This window comes from Lithobates pipiens, unplaced genomic scaffold (assembly GCF_037356315.1).
Source record: "Lithobates pipiens isolate NorthernLeopardFrog02 unplaced genomic scaffold, aLitPip1_a1.2 Scaffold_22, whole genome shotgun sequence".
NCBI classification, from domain to species: domain Eukaryota; kingdom Metazoa; phylum Chordata; class Amphibia; order Anura; family Ranidae; genus Lithobates; species Lithobates pipiens.
Genome location: NW_027507784.1, coordinates 30,457,913 through 30,481,939, shown reverse-complemented (window position 1 = coordinate 30,481,939; position 24,027 = coordinate 30,457,913). Strand labels below are relative to the sequence as shown.

Sequence of the window (24,027 nt, the reverse complement as noted above, 5' to 3'; positions counted from 1 at the left end):
ACATTGGCACAGGCATGATAAAAAAAATAAAAAAACATTGGCAGGCAATGAAAAAAAACACATTGGCACAGGCATGATAAAAAAAAAAACACACATTATCAGCAAAGATGCATAAAAAAATATACATATGAGGCAGGCAATATTGTCACTTACCTTTCTAGTTGCAGGTTCTTTTACGACAGTAAGAAGATGAGTTCTCCTCCAACTCCTCCCCCTTCGGTCACATGACCTCTTCTCTTCTTCATTTCCTCCAAAGGTGAAAGGCCGCGGAGGTGGCCGAGGAGATGGCTGTGGTGAGCGGCGCTGGCACAAGGAGAGTCCAGCCCGCAGCCCAGCTCAGCCCGCAGCCCGCAAGTCTCTGCCAGTGCCAGAAATAAATGCGGCCGTCTCCGCGGAGTCGGCCGCGGAGCCGGCTGCGGGGCCGGCCGCGGAGGCGGCCGTGGAGCTAATGACACTGGACCAGCTTCCCAATGATATGCGGCCCGGCGGTCCGCGGCCCACCGGGCAAATGCCCGCTGTGCCCTATGGCCAGTCTGGGCCTGGGTACAGGTATGAAACCAGTGCAAAGCCAGTTATTGCCTGGTAAAACTCATCAGCTAGCCAGAGGATAGGAGAAATCCTACTTGAAAAGGGGACTTTATAGGAAAAAAACTTTTAGAGAAGAGTCTTTAGAAAAGACTTTTTAGAAAAAACTTTTTAGAAAAAAGGGGGGGTTTTTAGAAGCAAAGGGGATTTTTAGAAAGACCACCTACCATCCCGATATAATGGAAAAGGGAAGGGGGAAACAAGTCAATATGGCATAATTTCCAGTGGACAAGGAACACCGAGCCCGCTAATAACTATATTCTCATGTCACTTGAATAAAGTACAGGCATAATCACCTTCTCATTTAACTTATACCTCGGGAGGCACTTAGGAACCATATATGTATATATATATATATTTAAGATGCGTGCAACACCAGCAGCTCCAGCCACCAATTAATTAAAAGGTGGGTGAGACTGAACCCCTATAATAAATCCCATTTTATTGTCTCCATCAATAGATCCAGCAAAAGATCAGATGGAGTGCAAGTGGTGGGACATAACAAAAAGACTATGACATTGCAAAGAAGATGTTACAAGAGAGAACTTGCAGAGGTTTATTAAGAGAAATTGTAACCAGGGGGAAAGCCTGTATCACAAAGGAGGGCCCCTAAGGCTGAACTATTAAGGGTTAGCTATGAAACAGTTTAGATCGATGTCTAAGTTCAACCCCTTAGGGGCTATAGTATCAAGACAATATATCCAGGCTGTTTCATTTTGGGATATGAGTGTGGTATTATTACCACCCCTCCAATTCTTCACAACACAATCTATCCCATAAAAGATAAGTTTTGATGGGTCTCTTTGGTGGAACTGATCAAAATGTCGGGAGAGATTGTGGTTAGGGAAACCCTTTTTGATATTATTAATATGTTCCCTTATCCGGACGAACAAGGGGCGAGTAGTTCTCTCCAGGTATTGCAGTTTGCACGGACATTCAATCACGTACGTGACATGTGTACTCCTACATGTGATGAGATTACGTATTTTATGCTCTTTATGGTTCGTCCTGGATTTGAAGGTATCACGTTTGCGGGGTTGGGCCTTGCTAACTCTGCACGGGAGACATCTGTTACATCTATAAAAACCCTTCAGGTCATCGAAAATCTTGATGGGCCTAAGAGGGTCAATTACATTGTGTACCAGCAGATTACGGAGGTTAGGCGCTCTTCTATATATAAAGGAGGGTCTCTTGGGGAGGATATTAGCCAAGGTTTTGTCTTCTTGCAGGATAGGCCAATACTTTTTTACGATCTTCTCCACATCACGGTATTGTGTATTAAAACCAGTGATGAAAGATAAATCCTTTCTTGTTTGTTCTTTTTTATTTTTGATGAAGAGGGTTTTCCTATCCATAGTAGCGATTTTATCTTTCAGCTTGGCTAATGTCCCTAGGTCATACCCCTTCTCAACAAATTGTGCAATTAGCCTATCTGCCTGTGCGTTAAAATCCAACAGAGAATTGCAGTTCCTACGAATCCTTATAAGTTGTCCTTTGGGGACATTTTCTTTCCACCTTGGGTGGTGCAACTTGACTTAGGAATATAGCCATTCCGATCCGTACTTTTAAAGTAAGTTTTAGTACTCAAAATATCCCCTTCTTTGAAAATTTCGAGGTCAAGGAACTCAATTTTTTGTATGTCGGATTTTCCACTAAAAGTTAGCCCATACTTGTTCTGATTCAGACTATGGAGGAATTGGCTAAAGGACTCAGCTGTACCCTCCCAGAGCACAATGAGATCATCTATGTATCTTCTTAGGTATTTCAACTCTGGTATATTTCTGGCATAAATACAGTGGTGTGAAAAAGTGTTTGCCCCCTTCCTCATTTCCTGTTCCTTTGCATGTTTGTCACACTTAAGTGTTTCGGAACATCAAACCAATTTAAACAATAGTCAAGGACAACACAAGTAAACACAAAATGCAATTTGTAAATTAAGGTGTTTATTATTAAAGGTGAAAAAAAATCCAAACCATCATGGCCCTGTGTGAAAAAGTGATTGCCCCCCTTGTTAAAACATACTATAACTGTGGTTGTCCACACCTGAGTTCAATTTCTCTAGCCACACCCAGGCCTGATTATTGCCACACCTGTTCACAATCAAGGCATCACTTAAATAGGAGCTGCTTGACACAGTTAGGTCCACCAGAAGATCCTTAAAAGCTACACATCATGCCGAGACCCAAAGAAATTCAGGAACAATTGAGAAAGAAAGTAATTGAGATCTATCAGTCTGGAAAGGGTTATAAAGCCATTTCCAAAGCTTTGGGAATCCAGCGAACCACAGTGAGAGCCATTATCCACAAATGGCGAAGACATGGAACAGTGGTGAACCTTCCCAGGAGTGGCCGGCCGCCCAAAATTACCCCAAGAGCACAGCGACGACTCATCCAAGAGGTCACAAAAGACCCCACAACAACGTCCAAGCAACTGCAGGCCTCACTTGCCTCAGTTAAGGTCAGCGTTCATGCCTCCACCATCAGGAAAAGACTGGGCAAAAATGGCCTGCATGGCAGAGTTCCAAGGAGAAAACCACTGTTGAGCAAAAAGAACATCAAAGCTCGTCTCAATTTCTCCACAACACATCTTGATGATCCCCAAGACTTTTGGGACAACATTCTGTGGACCGATGAGACAAAAGTGGAACTCTTTGGAAGGTGTGTGTCCAAGTATATCTGGCGTAGAAGGAACACTGCATTTCATAAAAAGAACATTATACCAACAGTAAAATATGGTGGTGGTAGTGTGATGGTCTGGGGCTGTTTTGCTGCTTCAGGACCTGGAAGACTTGCCGTGATACAAGGAACTATGAATTCTGCTGTCTACCAAGAGATCCTGAAGGAGAATGTCCGACCATCTGTTCATGTACTCAAGCTGAAACGAACTTGGGTTCTGCAGCAGGACAATGATCCTAAACACACCAGCAAGTCCACCACCGAATGGCTGAAGAAAAACAAAATTAAGACTTTGGAGTGGCCTAGCCAAAGTCCTGACCTGAATCCTATTGAGATGTTGTGGTATGACCTTAAAAAGGCCGTTCATGCTCGAAAACCCTCTAATGTAACTGAATTAGGACAATTCTGCAAAGATGAGTGGGCCAAAATTCCTCCAGGACGCTGTAAAAGCCTCATTGCACGTTATCGCAAACGCTTGGTTGCAGTTGTTGCTGCTAAGGGTAGCCCAACCAGTTATTAGGTTTAGGGGGCAATCACTTTTTCACACAGGGCCATGATGGTTTGGATTTTTTTTCACCTTTAATAATAAACACCTTCATTTACAAATTGCATTTTGTGTTTACTTGTGTTGTCCTTGACTATTGTTTAAATTGGTTTGATGTTCCGAAACACTTAAGTGTGACAAACATGCAAAGGAACAGGAAATGAGGAAGGGGGCAAACACTTTTTCACACCACTGTATATTCCTCCTCCCATAGGTCCATGAGAAGGTTTGCCACACTCGGGGCATACCGTGCTCCCATGGCTACCCCCTTTGATTGCACATAATATTGTTGCTTGTACCAGAAATAGTTACATTCCATGGCCAAACGTAGGCCCTCAATTATAAACTGTACTTGGTCATGCCTCATATCAGTCCGTTCGTACAGGGCTTTTTCCACACCAAGTAGCCCATCACGTTGTACAATACTCGTATACAGGGAATTCACATCGATGGTAGCTAACAAGTAGTTCTGGGTCCCGGAGATGGTCTGGAGATCTTCTACAAGTTGGGAACTATCCCTCAGATACGATCTCCCCATAGGCACCACCGGTTTCAAAAATGTATCCAAGTATTCACCTAAACGTGAAAAGACAGAATTGATTCCACTGATAATCGGCCTACCAGGGGGTTTTATCAATCTCTTGTGAATTTTGGGGGTGTAGTATATAACAGGGGTCTTGGTTGAGTTTGAGATCAGGTATTCCGCTTCCTGGGGGCTAAGGATGCCAGCGTCTTTGCCTTTCTCTACAAATGCTCTCAATTTCTGCTCATACTCGCATTTAGGATTTTTCTTCAATATCCTATAGGTGTCCTTAATATTCAGAAGGTTCTCCATTTCCTCTTGGGACTCCTGTTTCCTCAAAATAACAAGGCCGCCACCCTTGTCAGCGGGTCTGATGACCACATCCGGTCTGATGACCACATAAAGTTTACGATTTTAAAACGTATTTATTTTTTGAGATCTGGAATTACTGCACTATGGAATCCTCCCCCCTTCTGTTCTCCCTGAGGAAACCCTGATTTACCAGCACCAGCGTTCCTTGTACATCAGGAAGAGAGTGGAATACAATCTTCTTCAAATCCTTCTCCTGCGTACCGACGATTGCTGTGTGATTTCTACAGGCCTGATTGCCCTTCGTGGGCTCATAGTTCCGGTGAGTGGGGAGCTAAGGGGGTGAGCACGGAAGTCACCTGAATTTTATGTTCTTGAGCACCAGTCACTTTCACCTACTGCACCTATTTGAAGAATTTGTGGACAACTAATAATTTTGTTCTCCTTTTATTTGATTTTTGGACTGCACTGCGCAGGAGATTGCCATTTTGGCTATACACAAACAATTTTTGGGGCTTTTTCTATGATTTTTTTGTGAATTGTTTATCATATAAAATTGTTATTTTTTCATAATTTTTCACATTTTTTCACATCTTTTATTATTATATTTTTATTTATCAATTAGTTTACTTTGAGGGCACTGTGCACTGTTTTTACTGTATTTTTACTGTATTTTTAGTTCCAACTAACGCTACTGTGGTCACTTTACAATACACTTACTAACCTAGTGGTTAATGATTATACTTTGTATACCACCTTTGCACTTTATGTATATTTTTGTACTTTATGCACTTTAGTAGTAACTCCCGAGGTTTTTGGGTAATGTTTATGTATGTGTCTAGATTCGTGTACGTATAGTTATTACCTGTGGAACCCTACTGGTTGACTATAGGTACGGGTGTGCATCATCAGTGGTACTGGTACCTTACTAGTAATTTATATCAGTAGAGGTTACTTTAAGGGTTTTGTTCTGTATATTCCCCTTTCCTCCCTTGCAATTTATATATATTTTTTTGGACAGGCTTGATACCTACCTTGGTAACCATTGTGTTCTTGTGGAGGCCAGTGGTGTGCGTGTACTCACTTTTTGTACACACCCCATTGTAGTCAATTAACAGTGGCGCCGGTCCCCGTAAAAATATTTCAAATATTTCTGTACCGGTTGCATCCCCTTTTGAGGCTGCAATTTATAGGGGTGGCGACACTGTTTGTGTGTCCTTCCATTTACGTCCTAGTCTCATCCTAGCCTCCGTAGCGCGGTCTGGGGTCTGTGAGACCTGAGTGATTTTTAGTATCCCTGAAAATATACAGCAGTCTGATCTTAAAAAATATGCCACTGACTTATTCTTCAACTTGCTGCCAGCTATACCAGCCTTAGAGCTCACAATTGATCGTATCCATTGGATTCCGAAACCGCCATTTCTCCCTCCACAGATACCACGTGATGTACTACTTAGAGTACACTTCTACCATGTTAAAGAACAAATCCTATATAAAGTGCGACATCTAGGACAACTTCCACAACCATATAATTCAATCCAGATTTATGCTGACTTGTCTAAACATACTCTAGATATGAGAAGACAACTTTCCACGATTACAAAAGCTCTGCGTAATCATAAAATTGAATACCGTTGGAAACAACCATCTAAACTACTGATACAGAAGAACGACACCTACCATACAATCACTTCTGTGGAACAAGGCATTAAGTTACTTCACGCATGGGGTATAATCCCCGAACCAACTCCACCTATCGGAGCTAAGAAGAATCCGGAGAAACTTACGCCACAATGGCATTAGCTTTCATTGACTAGATTCGATCAAAATACAATCCTATCTATAGGAAACCGATCTATCAGCTTGCCCGCCGTGCCGTGCGATACTAAATCTTTGGAACAGCTGACCTTTGAACTAATTCCCCATTCTAATGTTGCAGTATACATTGAAATGTTTACCACTGCAAGTTAAGTTTAATGTTTGGTTATATTTTTGTTTGTGCTTTTACTTTTATTTTTTTCTTCACAGTATCCTATACACAACTCATAGCATTCAAAGGGACAGGTATGTTGTGAACCTATAATTCTGATCTGTGTCTCCCTCCCCTCAAACTGAGCATTGCTTTGGGACATCCCACTATGTAATGAAGCTCCTGTGTCCCGTGATGTATGATCAAGAAAATAGGATTATTATATACAGCTTACCTGTAAAATCCTTTTCTTGAGAGTACATCACGGGACACAGAGCTCCCGCCCTTCTTGGGTTTTACGTGGTTTCTTATTGCTTTGCTACAAAACTAAGGTGCCTCCCATATGGGAGAGGTTATATAGGGTAGGAATTCTCCTTAATTGGGGGTTAACCAGTGTCCAATCACCAGAGGTGCCTATATAACCCACTATGTAATGAAGCTCCTGTGTCACGTGATGTACTCTCAAGAAAAGGATTTTACACTTAAGCTGTAAATAAAAATCCTATTTTTATGGTTTTCACTTTTAGAGACTTTTCGAAAACCGATTCTACATATTTCCAGGATAGACCTCCTCCTAGCTAGAGTGTTCTGGGGGCCTTGACCAATCCCCAGAGGGTTGGCAGGGGACAGACCCCTCTCAAGTACTCGTAGTCAGCCAACTTGGGCGGTAGAGTTCGGGTGGAAGAAAAAGCCTTGAGTTCCTGTAAATTCTTGGGCTGTCTTGCATGAAATGCACATTTGAGATCACCCCAGAGTTGCTCAATGATATTGAGGTCAGGAGACTGAGATGGCCACTCTAGAATCTTCCCATTTATTCTGCTGTAGCCAATGACAGGTTGACTTGGCCTTGTGTTTTGGAGCATTGTCATGTTGGAATGTCCAAGTACGTCCCATCCGCAGCTTCCTGACTGATGAATGCAAATGTTCCTCCAGTATTTTTTTTATAACATACTGCATTCATCTCGCCAACAATTTTGACCAAATTTCCTGTGCCTTTGTAGCTCACACACCCCCAAAACATCAGCGATCCACCTCCGTGTTTCACATTACGAATGGTGTACCTTTCATCATAGGCATGCTGTTTGGCGTATTGTAAGCGGGATACTTTGCGTAGTAATGGCTTTCTGTGGTGACTTGACCATGCAGCCCATCTTTCTTTAAGTGCCTCCTTATTGTGCATTTTGAAACAGCCACATCACATGTTTTCAGAGAGTCCTTTACTTCACCTGAAGTTATTTGTGGATTTTTCTTTGCATCCCGAACAATTTTCCTGGCAGTTGTGGATGAAATTTTAGTTGGTCTACCTGACTGCGGTTTGGTTTCAACAGAACCCCTCATTTTCCACTTCTTGAGTAGAGTTGTAACACTGCTGATTGGCCTTCCCAATTCCTTGGATATCATTTTATATCCCTTCCTGTTTTATACAGTTCAACTACCTTTTCCAGCAGATCCTTTGCTTTGCCAATTCTTTTGCTTTGCCTATAACTCAGAATCCAGAAACGTCAGTGCAGCACTGGATGCAAGGGTCTGTCAGGAGTCCAGAAACTCATTGACCTTTTATACACACACACTAATTACAAGCAAACAGATCACAGATGAGGATGGTTACCTTTAATAGCCATTCAAACCCCCATTTAGGTAGTTTCTGTTGTGATTATGATTTAAAAAGAGTAAACACAGTTGATTGATAATAAATGTCTTCAGCCAAACACTAACCATGAGTGAAAGAAATGTTTTTGTATTATCATTCATATTCTCCAAAAAATGGCCAAGAAATCATAACTTCTGCCAGGGTATTTAAACTTATGAGTACAACTGTATATGTATGTTATCCATGATGTTCTGATTGTTAGACTCATGATTTTATTAGTCACCTTCACATTATATTGTGTTTTTGTTGTAGCCCTGAAGAAGAGAGACCCCTGAAATGTGTTGGCTTTTTTTTTAGTAAAAGCTAATAAATGAATTTAGACTTTTTCTGTCCTATGGTCTGGCACTCCTTCCATTTGTGCATGTTTAGATTTCTAGCCTTGAGGGTCAGTGACTATGTGTCTGCATTTATCTATTAATTAGATTGTTGTACAGTTTGTGGGAGCACTAGTGTCCTGTCCTAATTGGATTGAGGTGGGGGAGGTTTGAGCACTTTCATTCCTTGTATAGCAGTAGATTTTTTTTTTTATCTAAATGAACAATATAAAAGAAAATATAATTCTGGGACATGATCTAGGTTGGTGACGGGAGGTTTATAGGTACATTTTGGCCATGGCTATACAAAAACCTTACTTACCCCTAGACTTTTTTTTGCGAGTAGTGCTTGAGAAGAAAGGCGGTGAGGCAAGAGTGGGCACAATGAACTGTGTAGTATTGAATACTAAGGGGTCTATTTAGAAAAAAAAAATTACATAGTAGTTCACCCAGTGAACGTGCATGTACATTCAGTCTGTGCAAACTGCACAAAAAAAAGCAAATGTTGTGAGGTTATTTTCTCTGCTGATTGAATGTTTTTGATTTAAAATGGAACATACCACATTTGGTCACTAGATAGCACTAAGTATTTTTTATTTTTTTATAATTATCGCCATCTAGTGTCCAAACTAAGCATAAGGACTCATTTGCACTATGTACATTTTTATGCACTGAATAATTGCAGGTCACCAATATGACACATAGAAAACAATTGCTTTCTATGTGCCCCGATCACATCACAAGCATGTCTGCAATTTTCCACACCACACTGGATCGCACCACAGAGCAATGCACCATGCTGTAGTGCAGTGGCATGAATGAAGTGCCACTATGGGAAACTTAAAATAATGTTAAAAAAAAAACAACCTAAAAGTTTTGGCTGGGCATACATTTTAACCATTTGAAGGTGGGTGTAGCAGGGCATGGAAAGATCTGGTGGTAGAGTAGATTCCTAATGATCTAATCATTATACATAATTAGATATAAACTTACTTTTATTGGATGATTTATTTTGTACTCTTTTATGTCTTTCGTCGATAAGATCTTCTATATCAGCTGGAAAACAAAATGTAGTAGTAGTAGTAGTTTGTAGTTAGTGAACATAGACTGATTTTATTTTTCAAAACTGAAAGTATATGGCCAGACCAGGACTCATAGTGCCCACACACGTTACAATCTGATTGCACAATCTTCCTAAGGGCTCCTTTACACTTGCTTCAATATATGCCATTGGACATGCTAGATTAACTGGTTGCCGCCCGCCCACCGTCAAATGATGGCAGGGTGGTGCGGCTCTTGTTCTGGGATGCCGTCATATGATGGCGTCCCAGAACGACCACTCTTGCCTTTGCCGTTGGGGAGCGCAGCATGGCGATCGTGGCCACGCCGCGTTGCTAGCACACGGCGCAACCCTGATCTGTGTAAAGATCCATGTTCGCGGCTCTTTAACCATGTGATAGGCTGTGTCCAATCACAGCCGGTCACATGTAAACACGGAGATACCAGTAATCGGCTCTCCTCACTGACAGTGTGTGGCGAGGAGAGCCAATCAGCGGCATCTCACAGGGGGACATCTAGGGATGTAATCAGGGCACTGATCATCAGTGCCCTGATTACAATAAAGAAATATAGTGTGACAATACAGTGCCAACCAATGCCAGCATACAGTGCCCACCCCTTGCCACAAGTGCCAACAATCAGTACCCATTAGCCATGCCAGTCAGTGCTGGCAATCAGGGCTGCCTATCAGTGCTGCCCATCAATTCCCATCACTGCTGTCCATTAATGCCCATCAGTACCTATCAATGCCCACCAGTGTCGCCTATCAGTGCCCGCCACTGCCGCCGATCATTTCCCACCAGTCTCGCCTATTAGAGCCCATCGGTGCCACCTACTGTAACAGTGCCCATCAGTGAAGCCTATCAGTGCTCACCAGTGCCACCTATCAATGCCCATAAGTGCGGCATATTAGTGCCTCCTCATCAGTGCCACCTCAGTGCCCATAAGTGCTGTCTCATCAGTGCCCATAAGTGCCACCTCATCAATGCCCACCAGTTCAGCCTATCAGTGCCCGTCGTTGCCGCCTCATCAGCGCACATCAGTGAAGGCGAAAAATTACATTGTTACAAAATTTACTGACAGAAAAAAGTTAACTTTTTTTTCTAAATTTTTGGCCTTTTTTTGGAAAAACAAAACAAAAACAAAACACCAGTGATTAACCACCTCGCGCCCGCCCTATAGCCGAATGACGGCCGTAGAGCAGGCGCGTTCGTCCGGGTGGCCGTCCCTGGACGTCCTAATGTTTACTTCCGCAATGCGCGCCGCCGCGGGCGCGCATCGCGGAAGTTCTGTGTTCGCCGTGTCCCCCGGGGACAGGCAAACACAGATCGCTGTAAACGGCCAATCACAGCGGCCGTTTACATCGCGATCGGCGTGTCCAATGGGAGATGATCTCATATGTAAACATATGAGATCATCTCTCAGCGCCGCTCTCCCTCCTCACACAGAGTGTGAGAGGGGAGAGATGAACGGCTGCAGCGGCAGCCGTTCTGCTTTGCTAAAAAAAAAAAAAGTAAAAAAAAAAGTGCCATCCTCCCCCAGCAGTGCCATCCATCCTCCCCCAGCAGTGCCATCCATCCTCCCCTAGCAGTGCCATCCACCCCAGTGCCACCTGCCCCCAGTGCCATTTGTCCCCAGTGCCATCTGTCATCAGTGCCACGTATAAGTGCCATCTGTCATCAGTGCCACGTGTCATCAGTGCCACATAGTGCCATCTGTCATCAGTGCCACGTATTAGTGCCATCTGTCATCAGTGCCACGTATCAGTGCCATTTGTCATCAGTGCCACCTGTCAGTGTCACGTGCCATCTGTTGTCAGTGTCACGTGTCATCAATGCCACTTATCAGTGCCATCTGTCATCAGTGTCACGCGTCATCCGTGCCATGTATTAGTGCCATCTGTCATCGGTAGCACAAATTAGTGCCACGTATTAGTGCTATCTGTCATCAGTGCCACGTATTAGTGCCACGTGTCTTCAGTGCCACGTATTAGTGCCACATGTCATCAGTGCCACATATTAGTGCCATCTGTCATCAGTGCCACATATTAGTGCCATCTGTCATCAGTGCCACGTGTCATCAGTGCCACGTATAAGTGTCATCATTGCCACGTATCAGTGCCATCTGTCATCAGTGTCACGTGTCATTGTCCTGGTGCTTCAAAAGTGTAATAAATAGTCAACAAGTTAGATGTGTAATTTATGCTCCTAGAACACATGATGGCGCTACCTGCATGTTGGGCCTCTCTATGTGGCCAGGCTGTGAAAAAGTCCCACACATGTGGTATTGTAATACTCAGGTGGAGTAGCAGAATTTTTTGGGGGGTGTCATTTGTGGTATACACATGCCATGTGAGAGAAATAACCTACTACAATGACAATTTTGTGGAGAACAAAAAATGAAAAATCTTAATTTTGCAAAGAATTGTGGGAAAAAAATGACAACATCAAAAAGCTCACTATGCCTCTTACTAAATGCCTTGGAATGTCTACTTTCCAAAAAGGGGTCATTTGGGGGGTATTTGTACTTTCCTGACTTGTTCGGGTCACAAGAAGCGAGATAGGCCACCAGTACATCAGATGTGATAAATTTTGTGCGATTCGCACCACAGCTTGTAGACTCTCTAACTTTCACAAAGACCAAATAATATCCACTAATTTGGGTTATTTTTACCAAAGATATGTAGCAGTATAAATTGTGGCCAAAATTTATGAAGAAAAATTAATAATTTGCATAATTCTGTCACAGAAACAAAGAAATATGCGTTTTTTTTCAAAATTTTTGGTCTTTTTTCATTTATAGCGCAAAAAATAAAAACCCCAGAGGTGATCAAATACCACCAAAAGAAAGCTCTATTTGTGGGAAAAAAAGGACAAAAAATTCATTTGGGTACAGTGTTGCATGACTGATTAATTGTCATTTAAATTGTGAGAGCGCCGAAAGCTGAAAATTGGTCTGGGCAGGAAGGGTGTTTAAGTGCCCAGTAAGCAAGTGGTTAAATACCACCAAAATAAAGTTCTATTTGTGTGAAGAAAATGATAAAAAATTTGTTTGGGTATAGTGTAGCACGACCGCATAATTGTCATTCAAATTGCAACAGCGCTGAAAGCTGAAAAATGGCCTGGGCAGGAAGGGGGTGTTAGTGCCCGGTAGGCAAGTGGTTAAAGTGCTCTGAATTGCCAATCAAAGCGCCTCTCAGAAATTAGCAGATGTCACACATGGTGTGCAGCATGGGATTAATAAAGGTAAATCGAGGATTGTAAAGAGAGGAGGACCAGAAAACAAGAGGATCAGCAGAGCTGGGGGTTACTACTGAGCAGAGGATCAGCAGAGCTGGGGGTTACTACTGTGCAGAGGTGAAGCAGAGCTGGGGGTTACTACTGAGCAGAGGATCAGCAGAGCTGGGGGTTATTACTGAGCAGAGGATCAGTGAAGCTGGGTTACTGCTGAGCTAAGGATCAGCAGAGCTGGGGGTTACAACTGAGCAGAGGATCAGTGAAGCTGGGTTACTGCTGAGCTAAGGATCAGCAGAGCTGGGGGTTACTACTGAGTGGGGGATCAGCAGAGCTGGGAGTTACTACTGAGCCGAGGATCAGCAAAGCTGGGGGTTACTACTGAGCCAAGGATTAACAGAGATGGGGGTTACAATTGAGTCGAGGATCAGCAGAGCTGGGGGTTAACACTGATCCGAGGATTAGCAGAGCTGGGGGTTACCACTGAGCCGAGGATCAGCAGAGCTGGGGGTTACCACTGAGCCGAGGATCAGCAGAGCTGGGGGTTACTACTGAGCCGAGGATCAGAGAACTAATGAGCTGGGGATGTGCTGAGTTCTACTGGGCCACTTTAAAACAAATAAAAAGTGAACACACACAGGACCTTTACCAAGTCTCATTAAAGCATCAAAAACAGATTATAAAACATGTTAAGGCGGTAGGTGCTTTACTGTGTGTTAAAGTCAAAAAACGTGTAAACAAGCCCTAAAGGTCATCATACACATTACAGTCTGATTGTCTGCTTTAGATCTACCAACAACTACAGTATGTAGTGCAAGGGCCTCCCTGATTGATTACAGATTAATTTAATAGATTAGATAGATTCCCAAAATGACATACTGTATTTATTGGCATATAACACTCACTTTTTCACCATGAAAATCGGGTGCAAATAGTGTGCGTGTTTTATACACCAATACTTCAATTTTAGCTGCTTCGGAGGGGACAGGGAGGGGGGAGGGACGAGCGCCGTCAGATTACATGCAGTGAGAATCTCCTGTTTACTTGGCGGCTTCTGTAATAGGAAGTACCATCTCCTGGACCGCCATTGGACCACTGTTCTGTCTATCATAAGAGATTCTCACTGTATGTAATCTGTCGGCGCTCGTCCTAACCCCCTCCCTGTCCCCTCTGGGCTGCAGATGGGCATCTGTCAGGCTGCATTGATGGCAATGGTGAGGCTGCAGATGGGCACTGACCCTTATTTTGCTTAAAGTTCCTTATTTAAAATTTACGTTTTTTCCTGAAACTTCCCTCTTAAAACGAATGTGCACGTTATACGCCGATAAATATGGTAGTTTTGGTATATCTAAAGCTAATTGTTTACAGATTGTAGGTTAGATTCTAATGTGTATGGCAACCCTCAGACAAATCAATTTTTTCAGCTTTCAGAATATATATGTTTACCTGTCTGAGTTCTCATCTTATCGTACACAGAATATTCTGAGGTCACCCACTGTGTACATTCCATACATTTTTCATGTAGCACTGCCTCCTGACGAGCATGCACTATATGTTTTTCAAAATTAATATTCCTGAAACCACAGTTGGGTTTTGGGACTAATTTTACTAAATTATGGTTTCAGTAACAATCCAGCTGGGTTGCACTGGGTTCTCCCTGCAAGGTGTCGCTGTCAGCGCCGGCAAGTGGTAGAACGCAGTTTAGCTGGGTGTACTGAATGCCATGTTTTCTCAGAACCAGCCCAGTGGGAGTGTTCTCCTGCTGTACACTCTGGGAGGTGGTATTTAAGGTGCTGACATCCCATGTTACGGGGTTCTGTGCCAGAGGATTTTCTGTCTGTTTGGTTCTGGTCCTCCTGACCAGCCCCCGTGGCCCTCCTGGCCTGGAGTGCGGTTCCATGCATTTCCAAGTCTCAGGGCTGACTAGCCCAAGGCAAAGTAACTGCAGGAACAAGCCTGAATGAATGTCGAGGCCTGGTGTTTCAAGGGTGGTCCGGTGCCGTCTCATCTAAGGAGAGGCCCAGCAACTGGAGAAGCCCCAGCGGAGGACTCTTCAGGAGGAAGCCATGCACAAGGCTGGTTTCTCTGAAGGAGCCTGGAGGCTCAGTTGAAGGACACTTCATGGATCCACACTCATACGGTATCGCCACACCGGCTGAGAGGTACTGGTACCGTATGATAGCTCTATAAATTTGTCTACGTCCTCAGTTACATTTAAGTCTGTGGCAGAGACTTTTTCTCAAGTATTCTACACTCAAGTCTGTGGCAGAAACTTTACTTTACTTAACATCCTACCAGCTGCTAGGCCTAGTGAGAGGAGGTCTATCCGGGGGTTGTGAAAATCCAGCTGTGAAACGGTTATTCTCTGGATTTCTTCTATAAGAGACTTTCCATTTTTGACAGTCCAAAATACCTGAACTTTCTCCTAACCCTCTACCCTAAACTGAGAGATCTTGTTCCTATTTCAAATAAAAATCACAAAAGAAGATTCAGTGTCAGTTTCTACATTTATTTGGGCCATCCACCACGGGAAACCCCTAGACAGAGACGAGGTCAAGAAGGTAACAGTAAGCCCAATAAAACCAGCAGCTCCTTCGGAGGGTCAGTGCCACATTAAATTTTACAACTTTCATCACTTCAATGCTAGAAGTAGACATTTGCGGTTCGTTTCCTTCCGAATTGAAATTCGGACTAATTTTCGTTTTTTTATTACAATAGTACCAAATTTAAACAAATCCGAAATAACGAAACAAAAATTCTGACGTAATGGTATGGAAAAAAAAATAATAATAATCATTTTCTAAATGTTTTTCTTTAACATTTTTTTTTCTTTTACATCCTGCTATCAGAGTAATTCAGTATACACTGCACTACTCTGTGGGGGTGATCAAGGATTTTTTTTTTTACACTGTTATTGCTTTTAACAGTGAAGTTCGCTGTTATAAGCAATAGTTTTAGCTGTCATGAATGGGTTAACATTCATGACAGCTTAGTTACTGTTGACATGCTGTGACTGGCTACAGCTAATCATATGGTACAGGTAATCAGGTACCATGTGATAGCTGTGAACCTATGACAGCTTCACAACACTAAGCCAGCAGTCACAAATGGAAACCATTCATGACTGTTTTGTTTACATAATAATGATGTGATCACTATGACCAATCATAGTGATCACATGATAACCAGTAACCAGTAACAATATTCCGTTGTGTCCGGAGGACACAGTGGTTCATAGGAGCGGCGCACAGCTGGTGTACATGCATGTGACTGTGCCTGTACCTCCCGCCAGATGGCAATATAATTACTGTGAGTGGTTGGCAGGTGGGTAAAGCCCAATAGTGTTTTTTTTTTAGTATACTTCCCTTTTTCTGGTGTCTTATGACCAGTCATGTGACATGCTTGATCCTCGTCCTGAATCCTCATCGATTCAGAGATCGATGCTGTTGAGATCAAAGGGAATTCCCTTGTAACATATTGCACACATTTACCTTTTGACATCCAGGCTTCCCACACTGTATCATTTTGGTCTAAAACCTGTAGAGTAATTTCATTCTGCCTAAAGGTGATTTCAGTGTAAGGCAAATTCCCCACTGGTGGGTAAGTGGTGTTTATCTTCAGAGTCTGAAAGACAAAGAAATGAAACATTTACCTGCAACACAACTTATTGTGTTCAATAATATTATACATTCTTTACAAGTAGAAATTCCGCTGTTTGAAGTCCAAGTGGATTTACTCCAGAAGACATATTTACAAAGCAACATTTTATTGGTTTGGTCGGCTATTTGCCACATTTTCCCCACCAAAACCATTTGTAAGATTGGAAGCATTTGTGAAGTAACCAACATGCATTTCCCAATTATTTTAAAATGTATTTTCTGATGTGAGAATGCGATTAACAATAAAAAATGGCCACCACATTTGGCGAGTAAAGCAATACAAAAATTACAGTGTAGTTTGTTCAGTAGTCCTAGGTCTCTGTTAGGGCTCATTTACACTTGCTTCTTTAACACACATTAAAGCGCCTACCACTTAAACATGCTTTTTTGATGATTTGTGACGCTTCTGTGATGCTTTTTTGAAACTTGAATGAGGCTTGGCAAATGCCCTATGTGTGTGTTGATTTTCTATTTGTTTTGAAGGGGCCCAGTAGAACCTCGGCTCAGTAGTACCCCTGCTCAATAGATCCCCAGCTCATTAGTACCCTCTTTCAGCAGATCTCCAGCTTATTAATACCCTTGTTCAGCAGATCCTCTGCTCAGATGTACCCCCAGCTTTGCTGATCCCCCACTCACTAGTAACCCCCAGCTCTGCTGATCCTCTGCTCAATAGTAACCCCCAGCTCTGCTGATCCCCCACTCAGTAGTAACCCCCAGCTATGCTGAACCCCCGTTCAGTAGTAACCCTGAGCTTTGCTGATCCTCCACTCAATAGTAACCCCCAGCTCTGCTGATCCCCCACTCAGTAGTAATCCCCAGCTCTGCTGATCCTCCACTCAATAGTAATCCCCAGCTCTGCTGATCCCCCACTCAGTAGTAATGCCCGGCTCTGCTGAACCCCCCGCTCAGTAGTAACCCCCAGCTCTGCTGATCCTCTGCTCAATAGAAACCCCCAGCTCTGCTGATCCCCCACTCAATAGTAATCTCCCCAGCTCTGCTGATCCTATGCTCAGTAGTACCCCAGCTCTGCTGATCCCCCACTCAATAGTAACCCTCAGCTTTACTGATCCCCACGCTCAGTAGTAACCCCCCAGCTCTGTTGATCCTCTGGTTTATTGATTCTCCTTTTTTTCTAGTTCTTGCTCACCTCCCACTATATTGTTCCCATGCTATGCACCACATGTGACATTGGTAGTTTCTCCTGCTCTAGTCCCCCAGCTTTGCTGATCCTCTGCTGCTCAGTCCTCTCTCTCCGGTCCCCGCTCACCTTCCGCTATAGTGTTCCCATGTTGCGCACCAAGTGTACCATCTGTTAGTTGCTTTACTCCAGTTCGGACCCCACTCAGTTTCCTTGCTGCTCCATACTGCACCCCAGATGTGACGTATGCACCAGACACTCCCAGAATATATAAACATGAACCAGAAATGACTGCTGGTGACATCTTTCTGATTCACTTCCAGTGCATCCTGGGATATCTCATACATGCAATACCTCCAAATCAGGGAGCATCTCATACCTGCAATACCTCCAAATCAAAGCGAAGCGAACGCTGAATAAAAGCCCCTCAAAAGCTATAGGTGCTATTAGCAAGCATTGTCATAGATGTCTATGGAGGCTTTGGAGACACTATGAAGCCCCAAGAAAGTGACATGGGGGGCGTGTCCAAGATGGCAGCATGAGCAGAGGTGCATCTCAGAGCTCTGCTGCTCCATCAACCCTGCTACCCTTCTAACTGGGTCACCAGACCCGTATGCTGGCCGAAACAGCAGTGAATGCCTTCTCGACCGGCCAAGGTAAAGGGGGAAAAAAACCTTAAATCCCCCCCCAAAAAATACCGCTGGAGATCAGCCCCGCCAGCTGGATGCCTAATGGGCAGATGCCTCGTGCTAACATGGCATCGCAAACAGACACACAGGAGGGGCCTGCTGCTTCTGCCCCAGGTATGGCAGAAATCGCCACATGCCAGATGGCTGTTACATCATGCCAGGCGGCCCTGACAACCAAGATCAAAGAGGTGCAGATGGATGTGGGCCTCATCAGGCAGGACCTAGATAAAATCCGCTCCAGGCTGACCACGGCGGAGAACCTGGTGGGATTGGTAGAAGACACTGTAGGAGACAACGCCGGAGCAATCCGCACGCTGCAATCCAAGATGAAATTGTTGGAGCACCGCACCGAGGACTCCGAGAACAGGTGCCGCTGGAACAATATCTGTATCGTGGGACTAGCGGAAGGCATCAAGGGTAAGAACCCCACTGTATTTGCAAAGGAGCTGCTCCGCTCCCTGCTCCCGGCAGCTCACCTGTGCCCTTACTTCACGGTGGAGAGAGCCCACAGACTACCACCACAACCTAGCCCTCAAGGCTCTCCTCCCTGCGCTTTTATCATGCGTCTCCTGAACTTTAGAGACCAGGACAAGCTGCTTAGAGCTTCCAGAGCGACAGGGGAGCTGACATACAGGAACAGCCACCTGATGCTGTTCCCAGACTTCTCCACTGAGACTCAAAAGCTCAGACGCTCATTTGATGCCGTTAAAGCAGGCCTCCGCAAGAAGGTGATCAAATATAGTGTGCTCTTCCCGGCAAAGCTACGGGTGATTGATGGGGAAATGGTAAGTTTTTTCACCTCCCCAAGGGAGGCTTCAAATTGGCTGGAAACTGTGAAGTCCTGTGGAGCTGTTATTCTGATTGCTCCTTTAGAGGCCATGGCCCTTGGTCTAAACTGACTAAGATGTCAATACATGCATATTTAATCAGCAGTACTATACTGAATCTTGGTTGACCTATTCCTTCAACAGATTACTACTGGCCGCAGGCTGGCAGCCTGCAATATGGATAAAGCTTCCCCATGTTACCTGTTGGACTTCTATATGTCACTTATTCATTGAACGGAGGTGTTCCACTGACAGGCTGCTACCTGACTTTGAACTCACTTTGGTAATGGGAGACTGTCCCCACTTGCTATCATGGCATCGGCTGCTATCGCTTTCACTAGTAGCCAAGTCTGTTTCTATGTTTGATCTTGACCGCTAGCTCATCATACCTCTGTTAGTTTTCACCTGTAATTTTGAAGCCCCTGGCAAGTCCAGGTGAATTACATGACCCGGTTAGGACAATATAGCAGCATCTCTTGGGTTCTCTGTCTGCTCCCTCAGCAACCTCAACCTCTGTGTTTAACCCTGTTTCTTCCTTTTAATTTTTCTGCTGGAGCACAGGCAATACTAAATTCCTGTCTCTTGGGAAATACATGCACGCCTCCCAGACATTGGTTGCCTTTGGGCAGGTTAATTGAGCAACTGCAGTCTTGCCTTGGGTGGTCCAGATATCTGTAATCTCATGGAATGTGCAAGGTCTTAATTCTGCCCACAAGAGATCCTTGGTGTTCAACTATGTCAGGAAATACTCCCCACACATCTGTATACTACAGGACACTCACCTCCTGGGTTCTTGAAACCTGAGCCTTAAAATGGCCTGGGTGGGTTCTCACTACCATGCAGCGTACTTCACTTACTCCAGGGGAGTCAGCATCCTGATACAAAAGCAGCTGCCTTTTCAGCTCTTGGATATTAGAATAGACCCCGGGGGCAGGTATATTATTCTCCATGCACTAACTGCCAACAATCCATGTGTCCTGGTGGGGCTGTACCTCCCTCCCCCAGTTGCCCCGGCCCTACTGTACACAATTATGCAACTGGTGATTGACTATGGGATGGAGGATGTTTTGGTAATGGGTGAATTTAACCTGACCCCTGCCTCAGACACAGACAGACTTCACTCTATGTCTCGTTGGGTGCCTGGCTTGGCAGATTGGGCTACTACTTTCACCCTGACAGATGTATGGCGTCACTCCAACCCTTCTGCCAAGCAATTCACTTGTCACTCCATCACATTTAAAACCCTATCCCGTATTGATATGATATATGCATCACACTCTATACTTAAGAAGGTCACGAATGTTGATATTTTGTCTAGGGGAATCTCAGACCATGCCCCTTACTTCTCAAGGTGTCTCTTGGACCCCTGGGGAGAGGTTGTGGAGGATCTCTAGATATTGGATTGAGGATAAAGGAATTCAGGAGTCGGTGCAGGAGGGGATATGCCACTATTGCCTGGATAACGCAAACACTACTACTCCTCTGGTCACCTGGGATGCCTTCAAGGCTTGGAGCAGGGGAGAGTACATGTTACGTATATCTGCAGCTCGTAAGAAATCTACATACTCTTTGGAGGGGTTGGAGGAAGAACCCAGGATAAAAGAGGAAGCTTATGTAGCACACCCTGATCAGGTTACCTATGGAGCATGGCAGTTCGCCCAGTGACAGCTATCTTTGTACAGAGTAGAGGGGACGAAGAAGTCACTCCTCACCACAGCCCAAAAAATCTTTGAATACGGTAATAAGAGCAGCCGCTTGATGGCGTGGCTGGCTAAGGGACAGTTCGCTGTCACCCATATTGGCAGAGTCAGGGACTCAGAAGGTATATTATTAAATTCACCTAGTGACAAACTACAGATTCCCCCAATACTATAAACACCTTTATTCTTACAGGGTGGATTACTCTCCTTGGGAACTATCCGAGTATTTAGGTGGAGTCCCTCTCCCGACTCTTGGAGATCAGGCATACACGAACTTGGAGGCTGATATCACCCTGGAGGAGGTCCAGACCGCCCTCTCCCAACTTCAGGTAGGGAAGACTCCTGGGGCAGTTGGTTTACCAACAAAGTTATACTCTCATCATCAGGATTTGCTGGCCCCTCTGCTCGTATCACTATATGATCAGTTCTTCAAGTTAGAGGCACTTCCTGAATCCATGTCTGAGGCGGTGGTAGTGTTGATTCCCAAACCAGACTAGAATCCTGAAGACTGTTCCTCCTACAGCCCCGATTTCCCTCCTAAACATGGATGCCAAGATTTGGGCGAAAATCCTGGCAAATAGGTTGTCTGTGGTTCTGGAGGAGGTGGTCCACCCAGATCAAACTGGATTTATGCCTGGGAAGGGAACTGATATCAACCGCTACCGCCTCTTTCTTAACATGTCTGTAACACATGAAAACATTGGTAAGCGGGTCATCAGCTCCTTGGACGCAGAGAAGGGGTTTGACTCTGTGAAATGGGTCTTTTTGTGGGAAGCACTGCAACGGTATGAATTTGGTCCTAGGTTTCTTTGGTGCTATACCAGGCACCCTCGGCTTGCATCCGAACCAATGATAGGCTGTACACGTCAGGGTTGTCTTTTATCCCTGCGCTTGCACTTGAACCTCTGGCAATTCTAATTAGGAATTCAGGCAGGGTAAGGGGACTGAGGGTGGGATCCCTGGAGGGGAAAATTTCTCTCTATGCGGACGTGTCAGGAAAGGTTCCCTCCGCTGGTAATGTCGATCATTTGGCGTGCAGTAGTGAGATCCACCAGCAGGTGTCTCCTGGCAGTTTGGAGCTGTCAGAAGAGCTTTTCCCTGCTGGAATTATGTCACCGTTTGCTGGTTAGTTTATTATCACTGTTTGGTTGTTTGGTTTGTTCACTCAGTTTGTATTGGTGGTGTGTTCACATTTATATGCATTTACTTTAATAAACATACTTTCACCTATTTATGTCTGGTTCACTCTGTCGCAGTCACACAGTTCTGGTCACATCTAGTTTATGACAGGACGACACATTACTGTACCTGCAAGATGCAGGCAAGTCACTGTTTTTCACAACAGCCCTGCCTGGATATCCAACTCCTTTTTTGTGGAGTTTAGGGATGAGCTTCGTGTTCGAGTCAAAGTCATGTTTGACTCGAACATTGCAGTGATTTTAATAATGCTTAAAGTGAAACAATAAAAGTGTAATATTTTTTAAATTTCGTACCTGGGGTGTGTCTATAGTATGCCTGTAAATGGGCGCATGTTTCCCATGCTTAGAACTGTCCCTGCACAAAGTGTCATTTCTGCAGGAAAAAACTCATTTAAAATCACTCGTGGCTATAATGAATTGTCGGCTCCCCGTAATACAGAGAACACTCATTGAAAGTCATTGATTAAAAAAAAAAAGTGTGGGGTTCCCCCAAATTCAATTACCAGGCTCTTCAGGTCTGGTATGGATATTAAGGGGAACCCCGCATCAAATTAAAAAAAAAATGATGTGGGGTTCCCCCCAAATATCCATGCCTGACCCTTCAGGTCTGGTATGGATTTTAAGGGGAACTCCACGCCAAATTTTTAAAAAAATGGCGTGGAGTTCCCCCTAAAAATCCATACCAGACCCTTTATCCGAGCATGCAACCTGGCAGGCCACAGGAAAAGAGGGTGGGACGAGAGAGAGCCACCTCCTGAACCATACCAGGCCACATGCCGTCAACATTGGGAGGATGCTTTGGGGTCCCCCCAAAGCACCATGTCCCCATGTTGATGAGGATAAGGGCCTCATCCCCACAACCCTGGCCAGTGGTTGTGGGGGTCTGCGAGTGGGGGGCTTATCAGAATTTGGAAGCCACCTTTAACGAGGGGACCAACAGATCCTGCCCCCCCCCCGTTACAAAAGTACCCCTACCATTTCACAAACAAAGTGTAAAAAATTGTTAAAAAAGACACACACACCGTTGTAAAAGTCCTTTATTAAAAATAAAAAAAGATTCCAGCGGTGGTAATCCACTCTTGCTATCCAGCGACGGATGATCATCTCTCCGGGGTCCAGCGATGGCCGATCTGATCCAGCGATGGTTCATCTCTCCCTCCAGTGCAGCGCATCCATCCTCTGTCTCCACCAGAGACACTGCGGGAATCCCGGCAGCCTGACACGTCTTATCTGAGGAGGGCGGGGCCACCTGTCACCTGAAGGGAAAAAAAAAGAGAAGGGTAGAAGTGGCACTTGTAAGGGTAGGGAGAGTCACCCTTTAAGTTTATACTCATCTTATTATACTAATACTTATATACATATTTGATATATATATATTTTATAAAGGAAATAGTAGCTTCACCTGCAATGTTTTTGCAAGTTTATTCTGAAGTGCAAAATGGCTCGGAAAACAGGACGCGCATGTGGTCGCAGCTGGCATTACGTTTTACAGATTTAAAGCATTGTAGGGCAAAATGAAATATTGTGGTTTCATGTTCAAATTATGATAGACAGCTTAATGTCATGAAAACATTTTTATATACATGTCTGGGGACATTTTCTTATCAAAAATTCCCCTAAAAAATTCCACTTAATGTATGATGAACATAAATGTGGATGTATATGATTGGTCATTCAAAAGGCCATTGTGTCTTGTGTGTCTTGTATGATTTTGATTGGCTGACAAGAGGCCTTCCCTCTGTCTTTATGCAATGTCTGAAACACATAAAAGTGGTATACAGGAAATAAAGAACTCGTATTCATGATAATCCATTCAATGCGTATGGTTGTCTGATTTACCCAATCGATTGAGAGGGCGTTGACGCAGTACCTTGAACACTTGATATAGAGATATTGTTATTTTCAAGACGATGATGGAATCTCTGTCTTTGAAATAAGGTAGCTCGCTCATTT

General features: G+C 44.1%; 1 protein-coding gene across 3 annotated transcripts in view; it reads right to left on the bottom strand.

Annotated features, from left to right (window-relative positions):
* LOC143923518 (NACHT, LRR and PYD domains-containing protein 1a allele 5-like) overlaps positions 1 to 24,027 on the bottom strand; it is a 182,523-nt gene that overhangs the window by 28,901 nt on the left and 129,595 nt on the right. For all 3 annotated transcript variants that reach the window (XM_077447239.1, XM_077447238.1, XM_077447237.1), the window contains exons 7-8: positions 16,354 to 16,486; positions 9,564 to 9,626 (exon numbers count right to left, since the gene is read on the bottom strand). In XM_077447239.1, coding sequence (XP_077303365.1) covers positions 9,564 to 9,626; positions 16,354 to 16,486 — 196 coding nt within the window. The remainder of the gene's footprint in view (positions 1 to 9,563; positions 9,627 to 16,353; positions 16,487 to 24,027) is intronic.